General features: G+C 41.3%; 1 protein-coding gene across 2 annotated transcripts; it reads right to left on the bottom strand.

The window, feature by feature from the left end:
* Positions 1 to 543: 543 nt before the first annotated feature.
* On the bottom strand, positions 544 to 20,581 carry LOC111248489 (myosin heavy chain, muscle-like). 2 transcript variants are annotated; one of them, XM_022800959.2, is made up of 15 exons: positions 20,426 to 20,581; positions 18,920 to 19,367; positions 17,356 to 17,512; positions 15,200 to 15,227; positions 14,327 to 14,694; positions 13,882 to 13,985; positions 11,809 to 12,216; positions 10,642 to 11,399; positions 9,517 to 9,634; positions 8,015 to 8,151; positions 5,566 to 5,693; positions 4,374 to 5,302; positions 4,081 to 4,247; positions 2,381 to 3,947; positions 544 to 2,030 (listed from the first exon to the last, which is right to left on the bottom strand). In XM_022800959.2, the coding sequence occupies exons 2-15, from the start codon at positions 19,244 to 19,246 to the stop codon at positions 1,428 to 1,430; spliced, it is 5,799 nt and encodes a 1,932-aa protein (XP_022656694.1). In that variant the 5' UTR covers positions 19,247 to 19,367; positions 20,426 to 20,581; the 3' UTR covers positions 544 to 1,427. The 2 variants fall into 2 exon arrangements, with proteins under 2 accessions (XP_022656694.1, XP_086841979.1); XM_086985853.1 differs by lacking the exon at positions 20,426 to 20,581 and adding an exon at positions 19,735 to 19,868.
* Positions 20,582 to 25,355: the final 4,774 nt, after the last annotated feature.

Below are 25,355 nucleotides of genomic sequence, written 5' to 3'. Positions count from 1 at the left end.
GGTACCACGTTTTTTGATGTAGGATCTTGCGAAGTTTGGAAGTCCCGCAATAAGTAATCAAGACATTCACCTAACGAGAGTTCGGTGTCTTGACGAATTTTATCCATAACACCACACTCATTTATGCATCCATCTGAGCTATACGGTTCGACTAAGAACCTTAGAAGGCACTGACGATGACACATGCACCAGATGCATAAGGTCCTATATGCATTAATATAATCTATAGGTTTGAATAAGGCCTAGTCAAACCCGTTATTTAAAGATATGTTTAACAATACTTCAGTCATAAACAGAATAACGTCCGCTTGGAATAGTGAAGCTATTTAGAACTCGAGCGAGTATAAACTTTTCCAACTAAACAAAGATGTATGCTTACTTAGCCCGATTCGGAAGTTACCCCTTCACTGTTTAAGTTATCGTCAACCTACTCTATGAATGAAGTTATTGACAACTGTTAACCTTGCGCTACTATTTACGGTATTTAAGTAAAAAAAAAACTTTTATTTAAAAACCGGTATTTAAATAAAAGTACGTTACAAATAAGATGCAACCGTTTATCTTCGTTTATTCAAATTGTACTGAAATTACCAAACTGTGCAGTTTCTCCACTCGCTGTGATTCCTATAATTGCATTAACAGCAATGTCGCGCTCGCTCTCTCTCTCTATCTCTCTCTCTCTCTCTCTCTCTTTCTTCCCTAGTATTACGCTACTGGTCATGCCAATAGCACAGATGTTAATAGAAGACACTTATTGTTTCCTGGCGCCGCATGCTAAGCCGATACTTATTTTCAAGTTGATGTTTTCGTTTTGGCTAGTCATTATTATTATGAACATATCCATATAGTCGTCAGCTTCGTCTGTTGGTAGCAAAGGCCACGTTGGGGTTCGTATTTTGTTTGGGTCTTATGTATCTTGTAAAGCGCTGTGAAGATAAACGTGCTGAGTTTCTGCCGCATCTGTTCTTCGTGGAAGAGATAGGACACAAACGGCTCTCTTTCGATGTCGACGAAGTGAAGCAGCGCGATGTATGTCCCCTTTCCACGTCAAGTTAGAAGCGGAATGGATCCTAAAACTCCACGGGACGTCGACAGTTTGTCACTTCGTGCTCCTTCTTTTTCCATTTATGTCTTAATATGATTATCGCACACACGCATGCCTGGCTAGCACACTAAGATCGACCTAATTATAACACGAAGCGGTACTGATGATTATATGAGTGGAAGAAAGGCGCCCAAGCTTAATTATGCAGGGATAGAACTTGGTTGGATAGTGGATGTCTAAAATATTGTAATTGTATTATTTGTTCTGCATCTTCAACGAACCGCACAGCGTCCCCTTTTTAAAACAATAAAACAAACACTATAACCCAAATAGGGATATCGCTGGATTTTCAGTCGACGACCATTGTTGATGCACGGTGGCCTTAGAAGATGGCGGGCGACGTAGCACGTCCCGCGCTGGCGGAGCGATTTTTAGCACGAAGTTTAGCCAGGCTCTGCTCGGCGAGGTCGGCGCGCTCGTCCGCATCCTCAAGTTCCTGTTGAGCTTTGCGGAACTTAGCAAGATTAAGAGCAGCGATTTCTTCTGCCTCTTCAATCTGTCGCTTGTATGTCTTGATCTTCTGCTGCAGTTTGTCGACGGTGTCTTGCATTCGCTCATGGTTCTTACGGTCCTCTTCATTCTGGAACTGCAATTCCTTTATACGTCTCTCGGCCTTGCGGTAATTTTTAGCAGAGTCGGCATGACGGCGTTGCTCATTTTCGAGTTCGCTTTCGAGTTCACGGCACTTCTGTTCGAGTTTAGCGATGAGCTTCTTGCCACCCTTGAGGACAGCAGCCTCAGCCTCATCCAAACGGACCTGCATATCCCTCATTTGAGCTTCCAGACTCTTACGCATCTTTTCCTGCGAAGCCGAGTGCTCCTGTTCGGCGCGAAGTTCATCTGCAAGACGTGCAGCATCTACCATGGCCTTCTTGGCTTTTTCCTCGCTCTGCTTAGCCTCATTGAGCATTTCGTCAAGGTCAGCCTAACGATCCCATTACGAACACATAAAGCATTTAAACTTGTTAGAAATGCCAAGATGTTATGTGTGAATACTAATGTTTAATATATACACTGCACTCAATAAAAGTAACCACGAAATAGACGAAGCAGGCAAATTGTGATATGGCTAAGGTATTAAAATAGTCACTAATATTTGTTGCCTTCAATTGGTTTCTCAAATCCTATATAAACAGTTCGCTGCAAGTGGACGTACTTAGCTTCCTACAAGAAATTTTCAAAAGACACTGCATATGGGCATGGTAAAACCATTTGGTACGATGCCTATATTTCTCGCATATACTTTCGTTACACAGCAATGAATAGGTAAGTTACCTGCAGGGCTTGCATCTCTCCTTCAAGCTTTCTCTTAGCCATTGAAAGCGAGGCGTTGTTGGCCGACATTTCTGCGGCCTGATCGCGTAGCTCGGCCAGGTCAGTCTCGGCACCACGACGTGCGCGCTCAGATTGATCTAGAAGCTGGCGAGCTTCTTCAAGTTCTCCATGCATCTGATTACAACGGCGCTCGGCCATAGCGTACTGTTCCCGAGCTTCGTCGCGTGCGCGCTGCTCTTCCTCTAACGCTGTTTGCGTGTCCTTAAGATTTTGCTGGTACCTCTTGATCGTCTTTTGTGCCTCGGCGTTCGCCTTGTTGGCGCCATCAAGGGCAATCTCGAGCTCATTGATGTCCGACTCAAGTTTTTTCTTCATTCTAAGGGCTTCACCCTTGGCGCGCGATTCAGCCTCCAGGGAAGCTTGCATTGAGTCCAACGCACGCTGGTGATTCTTGCGAGTATTTTCAAACTCCTCTTCTTTCTCGGCAATTCGGCGTTCAATCTCTTGGCGTACTTGGCTCAATTCTAGCTGGGCGCGAAGCACCTTGTTTTCTTCCTGTTCAAGACCAGCTTCAGCCTCCTCAAGTGCAGCTTGGAGCTCGTCCTTTTCAAGCTCTAGCCTTTTCCTGGTCTTTTCAAGCTCGTGGACGGACCTACCACCCTCGCCAAGTTGATCCATGAGATCCTTAAGTTCATCCTGGAGATTTTTGTTTTCCCTCTTCACTGCCTCATAGTGTTCTTGCGATTCGTCGTAAGCAGCACGGAGCTTGTATACCTCAGTTGAGTAGTTTCGGCACTCTTTCTGAGAGCCGTCCAGCTCGGCAGCGAGGTCGTCAACCTTGGCCTTCCATTCCGCAATGACTTTGTCAAACGACTTTTGCCTCTTCTCCAATTGTGCGGCCAACTGTTGTGCACGATCAACTTCGCACTGCATGTCCTCGACTTCACCTTGCAGGTGTTGCTTGGTCTTCTCTAGGCCAGACACCCTCACGTTCAAAGCTTCGATTGTTCCTTCAGCTTCCTCAAGTTTTACTTGAAGTTTGCGGCGGCTTTCCTCCAGTTCTTCAAGACGTGCCAGGCCCTCAGACTCATACTTGCCACGCCAAAGTTGAGCCTCGGCATTCGCTTTCGACAATTGGCGTTGCAAATCAGCCTTTGCTTCTTGCTCCTCTTCGAGGGCCTCCCGAATGTTCTCCATATCGTGTTCGATATTGCGGTATTTGCCCATGATAGCAGTGCGTTCACGCGCTTCGTCATCGGCGGTGCGTTTGGCCTCTTCAGCTTGGTTGGCGAGCGATGCCTTGAGCTTCGATAGCTGACTCACCATGCTTTCAGCTTCCTCAAGCTGTCGTTGCAAATCACCGTTCTCAAGAGATAACTTCTTCTTGGCGGCATCAAAATCATTAAGCGTGCGGTTCGATTCATCCAGCTTAAATTGGGTATCGGCTAATTGTTGCTCGAATTGTTTCACCTGCCTTTCGAGGTTTGCTTGCTGCTTGGTGTGGTGAACCAGTAGACCTTGTAGGTCTGTCACCTCGGCTTGAGACGTGGCGCGCTCTTTGTCGCTCCTTCGAAATACAAGCACAGTAAATTAGAACACTAAAAACAATAGTTAACAGAAAAGCATCGACTACATGTGTTTACCGTTAACAGCTTTAAGGGCAGATCATAACGAAGTCCATACAAAAAAGGGGTACATACTTAGCTTTAGCCTTTGTAAGATTTTCAATGGTTTCCGCCATTTCGGCTGTCTGCTCGTTATTCTTTTTGCGCAATGCCGAGATTGCCTGTTCATGCTGCATATTCGATTCTTCCAGATCACGTCGCAGCTTAGCTAACTCACTTTCGCGTCGCTTGTTCAACTCGATCTGTTATTCAGATAGATTTAATAAACGAATCCTGTCAAATTCTCGTATATTTAAGTAGTATAAAAATTCTTAGTATTTGTATGCACTTATAACGAGAAGGACGTTACCATAGTAATTCTGCTTTACCTGGGCGGAAGTTGCACCACCGGATTCTTCGAGACGCTCAGAAAGCTCTTCGATCTCGCGTGCAAGGTCGGCGCGTTGCTTTTCTGCCTTCGATCGCGCCTGTCGTTCAGCTTCGAGTTCTTCCTCTAGTTCTTCAACACGCTGCTGCAGTTCTTTGATTTGCTTTTGAAGCTTGGCAACAATGCTTTGTTCATCGTCCAGCTTGGCCTGAATGGCTGCCAACTCTTTGTCCTTACGCTGTATGGCCTGTTCAGCTTCTTTCTTTGCCTTTTCGAGATCAATAACGGCTTCTTGCGCGAGTTTCAGATCAGCTTCGACTTTGCGTTTGTTTTTATCGAGCTCAGCGCGGGTCTTCTTCTCACGCTCAAGGGAGTCTTCCAGCTCGTCAAGGGTCTGCTCAAGTTTGGTTTTTACTTTATTTAAGTGGTTCACCTTATCCTCCAAACCCTGAAGATCCTCTGCACTCTTTTGTCCTGCTTCTTGCAGGTGCTTCTTTTCCTTGTTTAGCTTTTGGATGAGCTCATCTTGATGCTGAATTTCATCATTAAGGCTTCTAATCTGGTGATCTTTAGACTGTTTGTCCTGTTCGGCCTTCTGCAGAGATAACTGTAAGTCGTCAATATCCTTCCTATATCCAGAGAGTTCTCCCTCAAGTTTCTTTTTGTTTGAGGTGAGCCTCTGGTACTCATCCTCTTGACGGTGCAGACGGTCTTCAACATCTCTGAGCTGCCGGTCCAGATCGTTCTTCTGAGCTAGAGTTTTATTAAGGCGTTGCTCGATATCGGAAGCTCCGGAACGCTCCGCCTCTAGTTGCATGAAGAGATCGTTCTTTTCTTGAAGCAGTTTAACTCCTTGGGCCTCCAACTCTTTGCGTAATTTTTCTTCCCTAAGGAACGCTTCATGCTCCTCGGCCAATTTCTTCTCGAGAGCTGTAAGTCAAATCAGTCAGTAGTAAATTAGAAAACAAGTGAAGTACTCACCCGAAAGCTCATAACTAAAATTTTATTTGGCGCTGTTCAATAATGGCATTTTTAACATTTACAAACTTGAGGGAAATTTCTACAAAATATTTCTCAGTCATGTAAGCGAGCTAAAATAAAAAAATGAACCTGAAACACGAAATCCATGAGTGCATCCTTTCTTTTACATTCTTGTTAACAATTAGGTTTTTATAGATTGTCTTTTGCCGTACCTTTAATCTCGTCCTCGGCGCGTACTACGTGGATCATAGGCTTCACCTTTGAGTAGAGTTTCCACCAGAGCCAGTTGCGCAACTGCGAAAAACGACGGAGATTCCGTTGGATGATCACAAGAGCAACCCTGTAATGAATTCAATTCGCGAAAATGCCGCATCAAACACGTAAGTAGCGAATTGTCACCGATGACATCAATACGAAGTTTTACTTAGTTATGTTGAAGTGTTTTAAAAGTGCCACACAAAACTTCATTGTAATTCAAAATGCACTTCTCTACAATATGCAGTATACATTTTGTTCAAGTAATAATTAACTATTAAAAGCATAGTTACTGCTAATAGTTATCTACGCTACACCCACGATGACTAACTCTTGCGGATCGAAATCTAATAGCTTTAAAGAAAGAAGCCTTAGTCCCTCCGTGGGCTGGGTTTCCGCTTCTTTATAGCAACCATACTCGTGATACAGTGGGAAGGCTATCTTTCTATTCAGTACAGGGTACTACACCGCCTAAAAGAAATCTAGTCTTTTTAAGTCTTCGATTATACAAGTTTGCAGTACTGTTTCAGCTCGCACCCCACTCTGAGCTAGGAAGTGTTGTGCGGTTCAACCCGACGCGAAGATACTGCGTCTGTATTTGGAAAGTGTGGCCAGGTCCATGAAGGCACCCGCTGTGCTACGCAGGGCCACAAACTGCTGCAGCTGGTATCCTAATGGTGTGAGTCTCGTACTAATATGACTTGCTCACCCTTAAAAAAAGCGGCTCGGGTGCGACGGTACTGTCAGTGGTGATGTTGACAACCAAAAGCTAACCTATGTTAGCTTAGCCTCTTGGCTTTCCACGCCGAGCAATAGATCTGTAAAAATCCATTTTCCTCTACCTGCTGGCTGCTGATATTGGGCACGATAGCTCATACACCCGCGCGCCATATTATCGGAGGGCCCACCGATTATATTTGGAGGAAATAAACATCTCATCATTATCAGACACTAGCAGTCAGGCAAGCCGCCGTATTGGGACAGGCGGAAGTTGTAGATGTAGAAGTCGTAATAGGAAAAGTATTAGGAGAGGTATTTTTTTGCCGCAGAGACATATACAGACTTGGAGAAAGGTGTGGTGTATATGTACGAAGAGGAGAAAATGTATGACGAGGTTAATACGACTGGAGATGAAATGTCAAAAAGCGGCTTCATCAGAAGCCTCTTATAGAAGAGTAAATTCCGACTGATAAATAGCCTTAGTCCTGCATCGGGTCTGCTAGAGTGGCTAGCGCGTATCCATTTATGTGGAGTTGATAGAACGAACCACATCTATGTGTATCACAAGAGAAACAGTGTCTATTCCTAAAGATACTTTGCTGGTCGTTGTTCTCGCATGATCTTCTGCTGTATTTCAAACAAGAATGCATGGCACCGGGATGGGCACGCTAAATACCCTTCACTAGCACGTACAAGCGGATGTACTCAAATGTATGTGTAGTTCTTTTACAGTCTACAAACGAATTCCCGTCGTGCTTCGCGCGCTAATAGGGTTATAACAAAAAATCATTGGTTATATAAATTGATCTTTTATGAAATCCTTGCTAATGAGTGGATAAATATATAGACTAAAAAGACGTTGATGACGATTATCTCTCAATGGCAAGCGATAATATATATATATATAAAAACAAAAATAGGGTTTACTCAATTGTATTGTAAGACATCTTTAGCTGTTACGATATCTTTGCCTGTTATCAACGCTTGAAATAAGTATCATTTGATAAACTATTATATCTTTAAAAACCAAACGAATTAGAAACTTCTGTGATCAAAGAAGCAAAGGTAGTAAACAGCTAGTTCGCAGTTCAGATTGCGGATTGTCGCACAAATAGATGAGTTCATGTTTGTAGCTTTTTGTTAGTTACTTCATATATAATAAGTGCTTGTTTTTGCCTTCAACTGTGCAATCATTTTCCTGCTGTCATGTGGCTGGTAAAAAAATTATGTTACATTTACTACTAATTGCGTATTCAATTTCTAAGTACAAACTTGTGAAAATGTTGTACTCAATGAACTTAAACATTTTCGACTTCGGGACCATGCAAAGCAGGCATGCCCACCGAACTTTCACAGATCTATCAGATTACCTTATTAGGTCTAGACCGTTGGGTTTGTCACTTACTGAATCATGTTCCTAAGAACTGTATAGTTTATTAGTGATCAAGTATCGTCTACCGTTAAAAAAAATATTTCTTTAGCGACACGTCCGGCTTCAACGTCTGATCAAATTTACAAAATAATCCAAAAAAAGCTAAAGCTTTAAAGTAGACACAGGATTTTATTGTTACTAAGTATTAAAGCTAGGTCTGAGGAGTGTTCATATGGTCGCATGATTGCGTGACCGTTACATTTAACCTATCTGTACACCCTCACCTATCACTGAATAGGCGTAAAAGAACGTACCGTTGCTCCTTTAATTTCTGGAATCCTTTCTTGCAAAGATACCACCTGCAAGCTGATTGGATCATCGTCATGATCTTGGCCAAACGCTCGTCACGTAATTCTTCCAGGCGGCCCAGCACCCCAGCGCGGAAGAATACCTGCAACGGGCATGTTTCATTTAGATATCGGATTGTATAGACATCCTTACCCGGGCAATGAGCATGCGCTCATTGCACTTGGGCCCGACCTTAACATGCATAATTGTTATTAGATAGTATGTTTAATATACTCGGTATTTATTAATTTTACTCGCCGATAAACGTCAAATCGAAAGTTTCCGGTCAGAAAAATTTAGGTTCATTTTCGTAAAGACTAATTTTGTATTGCATTCAATAGCGTTGTGTTATACCATCGATGCTTCATATATACTCCACAATTATGCCCATACGCACACTGTTTAACCCAATAATCTGAATGCGTCGAACATCTGTGCTTTATTGTTCCTTCTGCCTTTGATATCCGTCACGTCGGGCTGATATTCGGCACCGTCGATTTTGGGTATATGTTTTGCAAAAGCCCCAGTTATATCTTTTACGCGGATCCATTCGATCAATGTGTCTGGGGCAAGGATGTTATTCCTCGGAGGATGTTGTTGGAAAATGTTAGTTCCGCGAAATTTATTAATTCACCAAACATGGATTATAGGTTTTTCTTAACAGCTGACAAACACTTACATAATTACACGAGGCATGCCTTGGTGCGTGCGCGACTTTGTCAATAACAAGTTTCGAAAAGGCCGTTGATACCATTCTGCAGTTGCTTTACAATTGAATTTTTCGTGTTTGTATTCAGGAATTACAAGTTATCATGTACTTACGTAACTTTATGTGTCATAGTTAATGACAATAATACATAAAGACGCGGACACACTGCATAGCCTCGTTTGTTCTGTCATAAACAGGATGAGTCGCTTAAACACGCTCCGTGGTTACGTTGAATGTGTGTTCATGCATCCATAAATATTTTATCTAATCTGCTAGAAATAAAAAAAAACCCTAAAATAGAACTGATAAGGGTAACAATAGTATATAAATAATAGTATGCGGATAATTACTTACACGTAAAAATAGCTTTCTACATAACGTCATGAAGCGGTAGAAAGGCGTGAAAAAATGGCGTGCAAAATTAACCCGCATTTGATGGATTCAACGTTAAGCAGCTGATTTTTCGAACACGGTGGGTAAAATATTGGAGTTCGTGAAAGGAAATATGCAAACAGTACATGCTGTTTTCAAGCGGCAACGAAAGAAAAACCCGAGTTTTCGACTGACGCTTCAGTAGGACGCCGTTACCTCGCTACGCTTTATCACACTAGAAGATTACAGCAAACAGACAAGTAAGTATCAATAGTAGCACTTGTTATTTTAGAAACTTAACAAACAAAGAGTGTTGCAGTTTAAAGATAAAATTATTTAAAAATCGCGGGTAAAATGTTCTGTTCGTTAGCGTCAAAACTTCAGTACCTTTGTGCTACCGAAGCGGTACTCGTCTTGATCCAGGTCTAGGGTAGCGATGACCTTCTTAGATGCTTCGTTAGCATCAGCTACGCCGGTTGCTGCGTTAGGGGCCAAAATGTTGTACCTGTCGCGAGCAAGAATAACGGAAGAAAGCTGGTTAAGAGATGCAATACAACATGTGTTGCAAAAGTACCTAATTGTACTGCAAAGCAGGATGCATAATTACTAAAAACTAATGCAAAGCTACCAATACAAATCTAAAGAAACTACTATTTTTGTTTAATTCTTTGGGTATTTTTTTCTCTATCTTTAATGACCACTCAGGGAACAATCCAATTTTTTATTTATTATATTTCCAAGAGAGAAAACGACTGTTACCTTGCAAAAGGGCATAACTGCAGGCGGTTTGCACAAAACTAAAATAAGGCTTAGAAAGTTAAGTTAAATAGGAGAAACGTTGATAGAGAAGTTGCATTAAATGTGTGTATGGCATAGCTAAACACATTCACGACGGACAGCGATGGAATTCGAATAGACAGTAACTACAATTTTATATTTGACCAAAAGTCTCTCGTCAGTCTTTTAGATGTATGACCCAAATAAATTAAATGTAAAAATCATAATGTTAACAATTATTTATAGAACTGGGGTATATGGTATATAAATAGCATATACAAGCGAGAAAAAAAAGACAATCAAGTACTTCGGGTCAGTTAAGCCTCTCTTGACATCTGGTCATAAGTTTGTTTGTATGTACAAGAAAAGTTCCGTTTGACAGAAACTACACCGCTCAGAAGTCTTCATTTCTTTATCGTAATAAATTACCAAAATGGTCTCTCTGTATAATATATAACCTGCAATGAATGAGAATTTAACAGAGTCAGAACTAGTACGTTTTCACTAGAATTGCCTTCAAAATAATTGTGAGGAGCGCGTAAGGTTTATCATTAAATTGGGATGAAAAGAAACTAGTGGAAAAAACATATAGAAAAAAGTATAGTCAGATTCATATCTGGTTTCTGACACGTGTGACGCAGCTTGGTAAGCTAGTCGAAGAGAATTAGCTACCCTATTTAACTGCTAAAATAAATAGGTTACACCATAATTAATACAAATCTTAATCTGGCTTACCGTTGCCTGAAGTCAGGATAGACCATACGGTTAGGGAAGCCCTTTCGGCAAATACGAATACCCTCAAGTACACCGTTGCAAGTCAGTTGATGCATGACAAGATGTGAATCAATAACGCCAGGCGACTTCGTCTCATTGGGAATGATGCAACGCACGAAGTGCGGATGGGTGGCATTTAGCGTTCTCATAAGATTTTGCAACTGTTCACGATAGAGGAGGGACACCGTCTGGAACGATGATCCTTTGCCTTTACGGACGCCTTTGCCTCCAGTATCGCCGCCCAGACCAGGATGATCCTCAAAGATCTCAGCCAATAACTGGAGAGAACCTTTCTTGAACTGGTCAACGACACAATCGTTCAATGGATCTTTGTTCTTCTCTAGCCAGCCGGTAAGATTGTAAGGCACGATGCCGGCGTAGTGTGAAATAGCAAAATGGGCAGCGGGCGCACCAGCTTTGCCGGGTTTAGGCTTCTGGAAGTTGGCTGACTTGCCCAGATGGTTGTTATTGAGCTTCTCCTCAAACGTCTTGTCCGTAGCCTTAGGAAACATGGACTCTTCTTCAAGGATTGATAGGACACCCATTGGTTTTTCAATCAATTCGATACAGGCTTGCAGATCGAGACCAAAATCGATAAACGTCCAATTTATACCTTCTCGCTTGTACTCTTCCTGCTCCAGGACGAACATGTGATGGTTGAAGAATTGCTGAAGCTTTTCGTTTGTGAAGTTGATGCACAGTTGTTCGAAGCTGTTGAACTGTTTTGCGTAAAGAAAGAATCAATCAGTTTAGAATATGACTACGAGTAAAATATATTCGATAGGTACCTCCACCGTATTGTTGTAACGTTATCTCTTTTTCGCTTACCAGCTTTAGATTAAAGACAGTTATGTACTAATTGCTTTTTTACATGCAAAAGTAGTTTTGAATTTATCCCAGATGGAAACAATCTTGAGTTTCAGAATAATAGCATAGAAGTTATTTTGACATGCAGAGAGAAAATGGTCAAGGTAAACCATTGACCATTTTTGACGTTCGTGTTCCTTTTTTTATTTATATGTTATATCTTACATGTTTAACATATTCCGGTAGGCAGATATACGAATATTGAAGCTAAAGTCAACAGAGCTAGCTAAATAAATAAAGCAGCAGGCAAGAGCAACGTACATCAAAAATTTCGAATCCGGCAATATCCAGCACACCGATAAAATGAGCCCGTTTTTGACGAGTTTCGAGTGTCTGATTGACACGCTTGACAAGCCACTTAAAGAGGCGATCAAACATTGCCTTGGCCAGGGCGCCCACTGATGATACGACCTGGGTGAGATTTCTCCCCTGGGTTACCATTTCGGTGCCGACCTTAATACGGGGCTTCAAAAGGTTCTTGTAAAGCTCAGGTGCTTCTAGACCAAGAAGTTGAGCAACACGTTCGCCTTCTTCGCTTCCATCAGCTTCGGCCTGTTCTTCGCGAGGGCGCTGCTTAAATTTCAAACATCCAATTTGCATGACAGCTGCCGTGATGCGGTAAATCGAGAGTTTCTCCTCCTCGCTAAAACCAAGGATATCGAAGGCGTTCTGCAAATAATATCAGACCGTAATATACGTTTAATTTTCGCACTTGTAGCTGACTTTCGATAAGCAGTGAAGAAAAAGTGTAGAAGTAGAAGAATCGGTCAGCTCTACGGTCTTCAAATACGGATACGTTGACACGTAGATATATAGCAGGGATAAAAGATTAGCGTTTTTCCATATTGCTTTAAGAACTTTTGATAGCCTCATTTCGATACCTATAACATTTTCACTGGTTGAGATTTCAGCCCAGTTTCACTATTTAATACACGACGCAATAAGGAGAGAATGCCAACAAAGCTACTTAAAGATTAAAAAAACAGGCGAAATATACGATTGCGCACAACCTATCTAGCTACTGTCCAAACAAAACCAGAATTAGCAGCTCTTCATTTCGTGATGTGTAGGCTTTTTAGCTATTCTGGCTCGATAACTTGCTCTAGCAGTGCTAATTCACACTTGCTCTAAAGATAATGTATCATCATAAGGCTTTCAGTAATCGGTCCCAAAGTGCGAGCGTCGAGTTATGATGGACTCGCGTCTGGTTCTTCGCCGTTATCGACTCCAGTAATTTCGACCTTTTCCTGAGATATAAATTTGTACGTTCTTAGACAGCAAAAGCGTGCCTGGTACAACACGACCGATACAATGCAAGAGGCGTTGGCGATGCATTACGGTTTGAAAAACTTATCTTTTCTAGTTAATTTTAGTCATCATTAGTTCTTGCTGTCATATGGACACAGCAGGTAATTCAATTAAATGTCTCGTTTCAATGTCTTGCAATGAAGTTACAATAAAACCATGATCAGCATGAAGCTTTTACTAAATCTAAATAAACCTACGTAACTATAGTCAAGTCTGTTTCTTGTTAGCTATAGCAAATACCTATAAATGGCTTACAACTTAACGTTTATTCAATTACAAAATTTATCAGTTTTTTCAGATGTGTCGTATTTAGGACAGTTCAAATATCATATATGTTACATAGTTATATAATATCTATAAATCGTCTGCTGCTCACAACAGCCTTTAAGGTGAATACGACAACAAGGCTAGCCTCTAGATCACCTAAAGCGTAAGTTCATTTGCGAAATTGTTTATTTTAAATCGCCTCTTATATATATTAAACAAAACAGAAGGCCATACCGCTTAATTGAATATTGCATGCATTTTAGTAGCGAGTATGAAAAGGGCAACAGCCGAGTGGTCATTCATCAAACAACGGAAGGCCTAGGACAACAGGCAGTCGACTGAAACATTCAGGTCGAAGACGAGCTGTCGCTACACTAGAAAATGACGATCAGAAAAATTCGAGGACCTGATATCTGTCCTAGATCATAGAATCTGACACGATAAAAGACGATGTCTTCGGATAAGACTTAGATGTCGGTTCGTAAGTGTTGATAAATTGTTGTTGATGAGTACCGATTCTGTATCACGCTATGCTTGCAAACAGAAAACTCAATGCTTCGAGGTCTGGCTCTTACGCTAGACATAGTCAATGAGTTACAGGAAAATTGACGCAAAAATTCGTCATTGCTAAGTGTATACCAAGGATAAGTGGTAGGACACACAAAAACTAGCTGAAATTACAAGTAATAGTATAGACAACGACAGCTGCTACCGTCATTGATGCGTATGACAAGTAGCGCTTTAACTCGAATAACTTACATCGGTGAGCTTGAGCTCCTCGCCATCATCGACGCCGGGAATTTCAGTTTTTCCCTGCGAGACGAAGTGATAATCAGTGATGTTGTTGCTTAGCAACAATTTGCCTGGATCATCATCATCGTCGTTACGGAATCGCCATTTGAAAGCAATCAACGTGTAGATCGTCGCAGCAGAAATGTAAAAGACACAGGCCAAAGTTATGGTACTTCTCAAACGGTGGTTATCAGAAATTCAAATTAGATTTAACAAATCTGGAAAGCAAGGACTTGTAAGGAAAGCTGAAAAAGGCTTCCAACTAAAATTACACAAACTACATTAAAAATAATTTTATAATATATGACATTTATTCAAAACATGCATACTCGTATACATTTTAGCTGAATGAACATTACAGTCTATTGATTAAATATATCATTCTTAACTTAGATCAACTGCGGGAACTCACCCTTAAGGCCGGAGATCTTTCCTGACATAAGCTGGTAGAAAATATGATACGATCGTTCCTTCTCTTGCTGAAAGATAACTCTGGCTTTTTCTAGCAAGTAGGTTTCAATATCAGCTCCAGCAAGTTTACCAGTTGGTCCAAAGTGGATACGAATGAATTTTCCGAATCTGGACGAGTTATCATTACGGACCGTTTTAGCATTACCGAAAGCTTCGAGAACAGGGTTGGTTTGTACGACCTGATCTTCGAGGTTGCCCTTCTTACCCTCCTTAGGCTCTTTATCTTTGGTCTGTAGGTTTGCACCGACGATGGCGAAGTAGGCGATCACCTTTTTTGTATTCTCGGTTTTTCCAGCTCCGGACTCACCGCTGGTAGTCAAATACACCATAACCGCAATTTTTCGTAAAGTTACACTAGCTTAATTTCGAAGCGCCTACAATACCGATGTTTACCTACACAGACTGCTTATTATCAAATTACTGATACGACAGGAATGGGTTAACTAATCTTTAATGCGTCTTGTTACATAGCTACAGCAAAATCAGCGGGTGGTAGCCTAGTGGATGATTGCACACAAGACTGAAATCCGCAGGACTCCTGCATGCGCAAGATCTCTTCTTTTAGCTTATCAATTACCAATTGCACAACTATAGAGTTGCCCTGTACGACCATACCACTTAAGTGAATCTCTATCGGTTTAACTTAAATCTCTACAATGCATAAATGCAATAAAAATAAATAAAATCAGTAAATAAAGTTGTCATTGACTGCTTTTCCTATATAAACCGTTTCAACAAGTGCGCCCTCGTTTACAGCGAAAGAACTGTGAAAAAATTGAGACGCTTGTCTAGCCTAAGGCACTTGGAGACTTACGTGATCAGCATCGACTGATTGTCCTTGTCTGAAAAGAGACGGCAAACAAATGAAAAGACATACAGGGTACGAATATTGTTAAATGAGAGGATATCTACAAGGCCTCTGGGGTATAACATTTTTAGCAGAAAATCTGTTTAGGAAACTTCGTTTCATTGATTGACATTTCTAAGCCTGTTGTTTTCAAAAATCTGTATTTTTGTACTGCTTCTTATGCAATACGTTGTTTGTTTGTTTGCAGTGTTTTTCTATCCAGCTCTTGCATTTCTCTAGATTGTCTTGACATTAAGAGGTCTCTGATATTTATACATGGCTGCGAGAAATACATGGGCGCGGAAGTATCGGTTCAATAATATAGCCGATCATAGGCCACTGCATTTTATTTTATTCCTTACACACATCAATAACTAGCTCAAGTAAATGCAAACCGCTTTGAAAAATATCCTTCAAATCCTATACATTGGCCCGTTCGAATAATATTGTTTACTGCAAAGGCGTTTTCCTCATCCGTTGTCTTCCTTACACCGCATGACGTGGTCAAGATAACGTTTCGTCGTCATCCTTCGTTCAAGCCGCGCTATTTATTCCGCGCTCTTTTTGAAAACCTTTTCTTCTTCGTAGTAGTAGTAGTCGTGTCCATGGCTGTGTTCTATGAGTTCGACTCGCCTATGATGGCCAATAGACTCCGCTGCGCGAAGCACTCTGGAGAGCCATCGGGACAAAGTTTACCAACGTCGGATGGGCCTCGGCTTGAAAATGGGTTTACATTGCAGCCGTAGCGCTCTTTTTTCGAAGATAAACAAAACCCAAAGAGATATTCTTCACGGTTGTTTAGCCGAACGGCCAATTGGGCTTTGCTAGTTTTTTGCCTATTTCGGTTCAATCGGCTACAAGAGCTCCGCACACCCTATCAGCCTGTGATTTGCACTTGCAGTCATTAAACATAGATACGACTGCCTGTGTTGTTTGCTTTTGTGAGCAAATGCTCAACGGCTAGTGCCCTACTTCCCTGCAAAGCAAAAAGAGTATACCACGGGTCCTAGCTTTCATATCGTTACTGTCTCTTTGAGTAGGTCGGTAAAGGATCGTTAGCAATCGATAGTGATGATCTTGGTCATAATTGCGTGCGCGGTAATAGCGTGCAGCAGATCTTAGCTGACTCAGTCGGCAAACATTGGTTGGATAAGAGCGCCAGAGCTATGATTTGAACCTATAAAATATCGTAACTATTTACTGGGACTGAAGAGTGTCAGCTTTTGCTTAAGTAAGTTTTTAAAGTAAGTTTTGAGGAAGCCATTTGACAAACAGTGCCATGCAGAATTCAGTGATACTGCAGCATCGAATAAATATCGTTTTAGTTGTGGGAAGTTATCAATGAACTTAATTGAACTTGTCTAGTACCCCCCCCCCCCCCTTATGATGGATTTCGTCAAATGGTATTTTCATGGTCTCTCTTTGACTCCAATGGATTTTTTACAGACAGCATTATAGTCATCTTTTGAGAAGGGTACTATGAAAAGATCGACCCAGCTAAGCCGACTCGTGTACTGAGTCGGCTTACGCACGTGGCCAAGACGTTGCCAAAAAAGTCGTAGGAAAACCAACCTATTAAGTAGGCTTTTCTCCAAGTGACCATACATACATATATAGACATGCCGGTGTTAGCAGTGGGTATTTGCTTGCAAATCTTAAGGACACGTTGTGGTCTAGGTTCAAACATGGGCATAGATAGATAGACACACTTCATTTCGTGCTGGGGGCCAGCCGTGTGCTAGAATGCCTAACGGCTATACCGGACATTAAACGTAGATCATACAAAAATGGAACAACGTAGCGCCAACGCACGTACATAAGAACTAAGTGACTTCTTTAACTCAGTAATGTTACGGAAGTTCAGACCTGTTCAAGTCCAAAGGTATTAAAAAACTGGCAGCTGTTACATGCGTTGGAGGCGCCATCATCTGGGGTATATTTTGTGCTAATGTTATTCGATTTGTTTGTACCTGTTAGGGAAACTGACAGCTTTCAGCTATTGCTCTGTTCCATATACGTGCTACCACGACAGTTTATTATCACATTGTGGAATATATAGGCATTGGAACTGTGTACGCAACTTTTATAGGCATCAAGGTATATACATAGACGTCTGCACTTACTTGTGAGCATGGCCATATACGCTCCATCAGAAATGGCGAACACGTGTGGAGGTACTTCCGTGCGTCTCTTTCCCCTGTAAAGGGCGACGACTCGAGGGGTGTAGATCGGGAACCGTTTGTAGGGATTGATCGCCACGCAAAACAGGCCCGAGTAAGTCTGCAAAAGAAATTATTAAGTTTTTGAGACCAAACAGCAGAACTGTCTGAGATGAATTTTGTAAGCCCCATATATCAGTGCCACTGGCACCACTGTCTTGAACGCTAGCATACACATCCTGCAATTTTGCTGGGAAATCAATTTTAAAATCACTTCAAAACTCCACTCGGGCAAAAGCAAACGAAAAAACGATTGCTGATATAATTCCAGCCAGTTCAGAGTTAAGAAACGATATTGCCTAGACAACTTCAAGCGTTTGTGATATTAAGCGAAAATCCTATTGGAACTCTAATCCGGTAACCAGCTAACTCGAAGACAAAAAACTTAGAAAGTACCTCAGCAAGACATACTAATTAGACCAAATCGTTATAAGAGGAAAAATATGTATTCAATAAGTCAGAGCATATAAATTGTTTATTTTAATGTTTTTATTCAAATAATAATAATTATTATAATAAAATAACTTTTTATCATGAAAGAAGGGTAGGACCTACGAAGAAGACTTTAGTGTAGTTATTTTGTTGGATATATCAAATATATATATTAAGTAACTAAGAATATGGCCTACCTACCCTATAGGAGTAGATGCCCTAGTACTTAAGCTAGTTTTGATAATCATAATTTAACAATTACTAAAGACTTCCTCCTTTGTAGGATGCACAAAACATGGCCCAAAATTTAGATAGATAACGAGACCTTAGAAGATTGATGATGAGGGTTTAGTCGAAATATTGTCCAACTATAAAGTTGTTGTCACTAGTTACATCATTACAAAATCAGAGTTACACGCCAGCAAAATTATAGTGAATGACATAAAGAATATGGCCTATAGAGAGCAGGGAACTTACTTAGAGACGTTCAATGAACAATGTCATGAGATCGTCAACTGAAATTTAGTTCCATACACGAACTGTATAGTGATCTATCCAGATTGTTCAGGATTCATTAAAGGTAGATCACGCCAATACTTAATTATTTCCGTAAAAACAATCCGCAGACCCCCTCGATCGAGGTCATGACCAAACAAATTCCTTTGCATCCTCTGTATCTTACAAGCCCTAAGAAAAATTATAGATCCAAAGCAACGACCCAGCTATATATATATTATATGGACAGTTAGGTAGGTATACGGATCCTGCCGAAAGCTTTGCAGTTTCATAGAGTACACTGCCAAAATTTTCTTCGGCTTCCCCTTAGATTCCTCTTACGTGAGCCCTGATATTGCCTGTAGCTTCATTCCAGTTTATGGATTTTAGCAAGACAAATGGAAATGCACAACACCTCTATTTGCTTTCCCAAAAATGGCTACTGGCAGTCGCTATAGTCGCGACAAAAATGATACCCAAAACCCGCTGCGACAAAGTACGCCTCAGTATCATTTTACAGTGTGTTTTCAAGTGAACTTACGTAAATGAGGTTGCTGTAGTAGCGCTCCTTGAGATTGTGGAGTACGGAGGCGTCATTCAGGTAGGTTAAATTGGACATATCCTCACACTTCTCGAACTTCGGCGGGTTGACCTGTTGAAGTAAATCTTTTCTAACAGTTTTCTTGCCGCCGGGCAAATCAACCACAACGTCATCACCTTTTTGGCTCTCGATGTTTCCGAGCACAAAGCCCTCCTTTTCATCGGGCACCCAAACCATCTTTTTCCCATCGTACGGCTTCGTCTGATCCTTGCGTTTCTGCTCAAGGGACACAAACAGAAATGCGGTGGGGTCGGGATCCGTAGCCATTGTGGAGCTTCACTTAATGTTTCGAATAAAGCAGCAAAAGAGGTGGAATTACTGTCGAAACGGTTGCAGCGACGTGTTGCAGCTCAGAGAACGATGGGGACCGGATTTGCCAAATAGCTTCCTGCAAACACAGAATATAAATAAAGTAGGAAACAAAAACTTTAACGAAACTCGGAAATGGAATGGGATGCCATATGCGATGCTTCTGTAACGATAAAGAAACATTCGTGGTGTTTTGTATTAGTTAACCTAAGGTCGTTTGTTTCTTTCTTCTTGTAAGTTCCCACATCCGTATATAGTTCAAACGAGTAAAATTTACGATTTTCTACTTTTTTCAAGTCATTCATTGACCTGGACACATAACGCTGTCCATCAACAGGAAAGCTAAAACCGAGACAATTGCTGGCGCTGACTTTCTACTCGAACGATCGAAAGCGTTCCTTTCCAAACCCAACTTATTATACGCTGCAACATAATAGGCAACGTACTTGCTGGAGTCTGTCTTCAAGGCTTTCGTTGCCGCCACCGCCGCCGTCGCCAACTATTCTGTGAGGCGAGGCGTCCTCTGTGTCTATAGCTTACACGAATACACAAAGAAGGGGCGGCACCTGTCAACCGAGGCGTGTTGTTACACGTTGTTGTAATATATTTGTTGAGAAGAAAGCTAGCCCCGAGGGGCGGCGACTGAGCGATTCATCTACCACATAATTGTCTCCTGCCTTCTTGCGCGCTTGTGCATACCGATAGCAACATATTTACTTTTTTCTATACGTTTGCCTACGTATCTGAATGCAAATACAGCTAAGGGTCACTCATTAGTCGTATCCATCGGGGGCAAAAATTCATTGCACAACTGTTGATAGAACAAATGCAATTTCTATGACGTAAAATCCGAAATGTGCACGTTCGTGGTATAGACACATTTTGTAATCGCAAGTTTTGCGCTCTCGCGATCGTCTTTTCCTATTCCGTCGAGTTTATGAAATGCTGGCACGGGTTCCAAGAAAAGCACTTGCGCCAGCGGAACGGATGGATGCAACTAGCTGAAGAGTATGATCTTAAGCTCTGCTGTTCTAGCTGGAAGAGTTTGCGGTCGTAAGCCTAACAGACGATAGTATGTTTGTAGTGTAGACATGTCGAGTATTACGCTTAGACGAAAGATACTGAAACCAGACTTACGCTCAGGGGAACGACGAAGCTACTGTGCATTGACTCGAGCGCGCTCAGCCGCTTTTATAGTCGCCTGGGGAAGGGCTATGGACCAGAAGTGTCCGAAACCAGGGCTTAGGTTCTAGCTGCTGCAGACGCTAACGATGCTTCTATGACAGCTCGTTGCCAGCTCACTGGTCGCCGCGGCGCGGAGGGCAAGGCGGTCCGCTTAGTTCGTCCACCTTCGCACAAGAGGAAGCTAAGAAGGCACACCCTTTTAGGCAGCAGCGGTTGCCGTTTCCATATCACTACAGACCACTTTTTCTTCACCAACGGCACCGCCGCTGCCCTGCCTGCTTCATTTTCTATGACTTTTTTTGACTTGTTCTTTAAGTAGTTGGCCTGTCAGCAGCAATCCCTAGGTAGCTCTTCGTTTTCCTCCGTTTCCCTTCCGTCCATTGCTGCGCCAATGCATACTCACTCTTACTTACCGGGCAAGACGGCCGTCAATAACGTTCGCTGCCCCCGTGGCTGCGCCAGAAAAGTAACGATAGAATACATTCGAATCATTCGAACTCGACGACCGAATGAAGCGAAGCGATGAATATAGGTTCTATGCGCCCATGTCGAGAGCAGATATGGACGAAAAACGTTACACGCTAAATATGCTACTACTGCTGAAGAGTAGCATCCGTGCAATTTGGAAGGAAATAGCCGAGCCACGAGATAATTCTTGCTCTCGCTGACAGTTCGATGCCAGTAGTCGCGCCATAGCTATGATCAGCCGCAGCACGTCGTGGGTCTCGGACCCTAAACAATGAGCTAGTGATAGACAGAGTCAATATAGTGTTAGGGTTAACGCATTGGACTAGCTTGGCTTTACCATACCGCTAACGATTCTTGCCCTCAATTGCTGTCGTTTTTGGCTCAAACAAACGTAGATGCAACTTATTCGAGACCCGTGAAAAAATTCTGTAAGACGATATTAGTGTAGCACACTATGATCAGACGGGCATGTCTGGAAAATTCAAATGTCGAACTTCTCTTACCAATGTAATAAAATACAATACTTCGAAGAAAAAAACGCCAATAATCGATAATATTAATTTATGTATCAGGTCACTAGTTTCATGTAAAAATACTGCTGCAGCTAGGTTTAAGCTGAGATCAAATTGATTCGAAGCAAGATCTCTTAGGCCAAATCACCGTATTGACCCTATCCTTAACTTATAGATTATTGCTATTAATGCGCAGGATTTGCGATACGTGGTACGTATGCCCTTAAAAAGTAGAGGTGCCCACCTTTCGCCTATCGCTCTAAATTTAATGTAGGCGCTTCGTCCTTTTTGTGTTCTCAATCTGATCTACTTGCCATAGATGTCTATGATCATCATATGGTCAAACTGTACAAGTTACTAAAACTCAGGCTGCGACAGCATTTCGAAACTTGAATTTTTAGCAAAAAAACAAAAACATAATACGTGTAAAAAAAAATCGAAATTCAATGACGGCATCTATGCTTTGTATCGCAGTATGCAACTGCTTCTTGAATACCCATTATATATAATCTGAACGAATGAGCGTACAATTAATTAGAGATTTTTATTGTGGCTCATTAGCAAACTTCGTGCAGATGCACGCAACTATAAACTTGAAATCAGCTATGGTTAGTTGTTCTCAGAGTTTTTGATTAGTACATTTTTTGCTTTTTCTGTTTTGTACATTTCTTATAGTGTAGAAAACAGGTACTTTCCTCATGAGAAGTACTTGAACTTATTCGTTATTGAATAAGTATTTTTCATAGAATTGTAGTTCCGGCCAAATGTCAGACACTTACACGGCAGATAACGCCTTAACTAAAAATAGCCTTTTAGCATTTTTCAAAAGTAAAACTTTGCACCGCAGGCTGATTTCCTAAGGAAATCGCTAGGGTGTTGAAAAGGCAGCAAACACGACCATACGACGTCTCATCAATGGACAGCGTAATTTGCTATATATATTGCAATTGTGAATTACTAGCCTAGGTATTGAGGCGTGTGCGAACGAAAGGTCATCGTAATAATATATGATCGTTTCGTGACGGAAATAACCGTATCGGCGAGCGCGTCATAACTTCAGTATTTTAGGAAGCGGACAGACGTGTACACACGTAATCGGTTTTTTGTAGGCTTCAACAATCGGTATTTCTTTCGAATGCTTGTATCGGTAAATAGATGTCCTCTTTAATATTAATATACATGTGTGCCGACAAATCAAAATGTCTTAGAATTAACTGAAAAACCTTATGGAATAACAAGCAATATGTGCCATGCAAACAGTAAGTCTGTGATACGGTACGTCTAAAAAGCACCTACCATCGTTTCGCAACGAGAATTTGTACGCGACCAGCAAAACATTCTACATGTTTCATCGACTCGTCACAGGGCAGGCTTTCACTTCAAGTATACCACTTTTGTCAAACCATTGACACTGGCAAAACACTGGTTTTCTAAATATATTGTCTGAACACTCGCTTCTGTCAAGGGACCGTTCACACGTAAATACGCCGCCGTTTTCCTAAGCTATAGCTTATAAAAATATACTAGGTAAAGACGCATTGTTCGGTAACGCTTTTTAGAATGAGTGAAAAAGCAATCAATTCAGTCGAATAGAATTATGCAGTAGTCTATTATCACTCACATGGAGCTTGGACCCATTTTCTTTAATTTTATAAGTAGTTACAAATCTAAAATTAATTCGAAATGATGAATAGCGGGAACAGACAATAATCAGTATTAGGTATTCTTAGAGACATGTGTCCTGTTGGTAGCACCGCTTTATAATTATAATTACTTGTTAGCCTAACGCCAATCAGGAAGTCTGATTTACCGTTTACGTATTTTATACACTTATATAGTGAGAAAATCGCTAGCTGGGAAAATTCGCACACTCCTGCCAACGTCTTGACACTGCGCCCAAATAAGAGTAATGATTAAGAGTAAGAGGCAGATTCGTATTGAAGTCGTGTGCTTTCCAGGCGGTTGAGGATGTCTACTTCATTCATTAACGTTATCCAGCCATTAAAATAAAAGTAAAATACTCTCTTAAAGCGACCTGAAAAGTTTTTCGAAGTAACGACTATTTGTAGGTAGTAATCCCAGAAGCACAAACGTCACTCGGATTAAACGACTGCCAATCGAACGTGGCGGCCCGCCGAAATAGGCTTTACTAGCTGGCCCCAGATTGTGTTCGTGGTGCTCATTCCTGTAGCATTGCTCTCTGTTACACTTAGCTTATACGGATCAAAGTTTTCAAGTGTTAATACTAGAACTGCACAAAGCGATTTAGCTGTCGACAGTGAACTGAAAGGTCGCTATGGCAGACCACTTCATATTTTTTGTAAGCATCGCATTGCATCCCTGCGATATTGAAAACGCGTCTTTAGTGAATTCTAGCACTCCATTTTATGTATAGTCCAAATGTTTCTGTAACGAAAAAATAATAGAAATTAGTAATACAGAAGCCTAATGTTCCTAGAGCAAGAGCTATCAAAATAGCCGGGTATTGTGATTAAGAATCTGGAATCTTTTTGGCCCTTAGTGTCGATCGATTAGTTCTAACGGGCGCAGGACATCGCAATTTTGTATATTCAGTGTACCACATAGCAAATATGTATCCTGAATTAATATTATATCTTACACAATAGCCGACTTCGTCTGTCCTGACCGATTTCAGGCAAATTGGCATATTGTTTACGAGCCTCCTTGACATGGTTTTGTGTAGTATACTACGTCTTACATAGGCCTGCTTTGACGTTTGGAAAATAGCTTTGTGACGCAATCCTATCGGACAGTGAATACCATTGAACAGCAACGATGCATACGCCGCAGCGCCGCTACACCCATATGACGACCCATAAATTCTTGTCGGCGCTGTCTTGCTTTCGTCTGACAGTATGGGTCTCTGCCTAAAGTTTCGTTTGCCTCATAGACATCTCCGAGCCACCACGACAAGTCACTCTCTCTAGAGCAAACATGTAGAGATTCTGCTCCAGCTCGGAGCTTTGCCTCCAGCTTTGCCTCGCGGAGCTTCGAACCTTTCTACTGGGGACTGAGCTAGTAACACAACTGTCTCGCAAATCGCCCCATGAGCTCCTGCAGCTTACGTGACGTTTAGTCCGAGAGACACTGAAGTCAGGAGTTAAACATAATAAAATCAGTTTTAGGCTAGAAGAGTGTGTACTTCGGCGATTCTATATTCGCTTAACTATCGACGACCACATATTCTAAATTAGTCTATAAGAAGTATTTTATTTTTTAATAAACAATAATGAAATCATATTTAGGAATGCATTATATAGAGAGATGCATCCCTAAATATATATACTATGTATCTTGTACATGTATGTATCATCAATGCTCAGTTATCCATTATTATTAACCTAACCGAAGTTTCGCATCGAACGAAGTGTACTTCTGTCTAACCGCTACAATAGGCCAAATCATTCGATATGCCTATAAACCTCACCGGGTACAAAGTATCGCACTTTGTAAGACTATTTAAATATTATTTGCTTCGCCAAGTTTGTTTTCTATGTCCTGCTTGAATCCTGATTACGGGACAACGGCATATATCATCCCTTTCCCTACCGTCTACACTCCGGCTTCCGGCATGCACTAGAGAGAATTCAACCAAGACACTATAGGCTTTAAAACTTCGATTTATTTTTAAATAAAAATTATCACAATGTCAGATATCACAAGTGGCGTGTTCCTACCTTACATTTGTTTCAAGCGCTTTTCTGCCTTAACGCCCTATTGAACAACAAGAAAGAAAAGGTTGTTTTCTGTGTGATTTTAGTAACAACACATTTTCTAGAAGACTATCACTTCTAGCAAAAAATAACCTATCAATGGTTTTCAGCTGTGATGTTTAAACAATCGTTCTCTTATTTTCAAGAAAGGGAATAAATGACCCATAT

This window comes from Varroa destructor, unplaced genomic scaffold, assembly GCF_002443255.2.
Source record: "Varroa destructor unplaced genomic scaffold, Vdes_3.0 BEIS01000003.1, whole genome shotgun sequence".
Classification (NCBI taxonomy): domain Eukaryota; kingdom Metazoa; phylum Arthropoda; class Arachnida; order Mesostigmata; family Varroidae; genus Varroa; species Varroa destructor.
This window is presented reverse-complemented; position numbering and strand designations above follow the sequence as displayed.

Excerpts from the sequence above, each read along its gene's own strand:
- LOC111248489 (XM_022800959.2), bottom strand. The coding sequence starts at position 19,246 with ATGGCTACGGATCCCGACCCCACCGCATTTCTGTTTGTGTCCCTTGAG. Across the intron at positions 17,513-18,919 it reads ACTACAGCAACCTCATTTAC|ACTTACTCGGGCCTGTTTTG; the intron begins GTAAGTTCACTT and ends TTTCTTTTGCAG. Across the intron at positions 12,217-13,881 it reads AGGAGCTCAAGCTCACCGAT|AACGCCTTCGATATCCTTGG; the intron begins GTAAGTTATTCG and ends TATTATTTGCAG.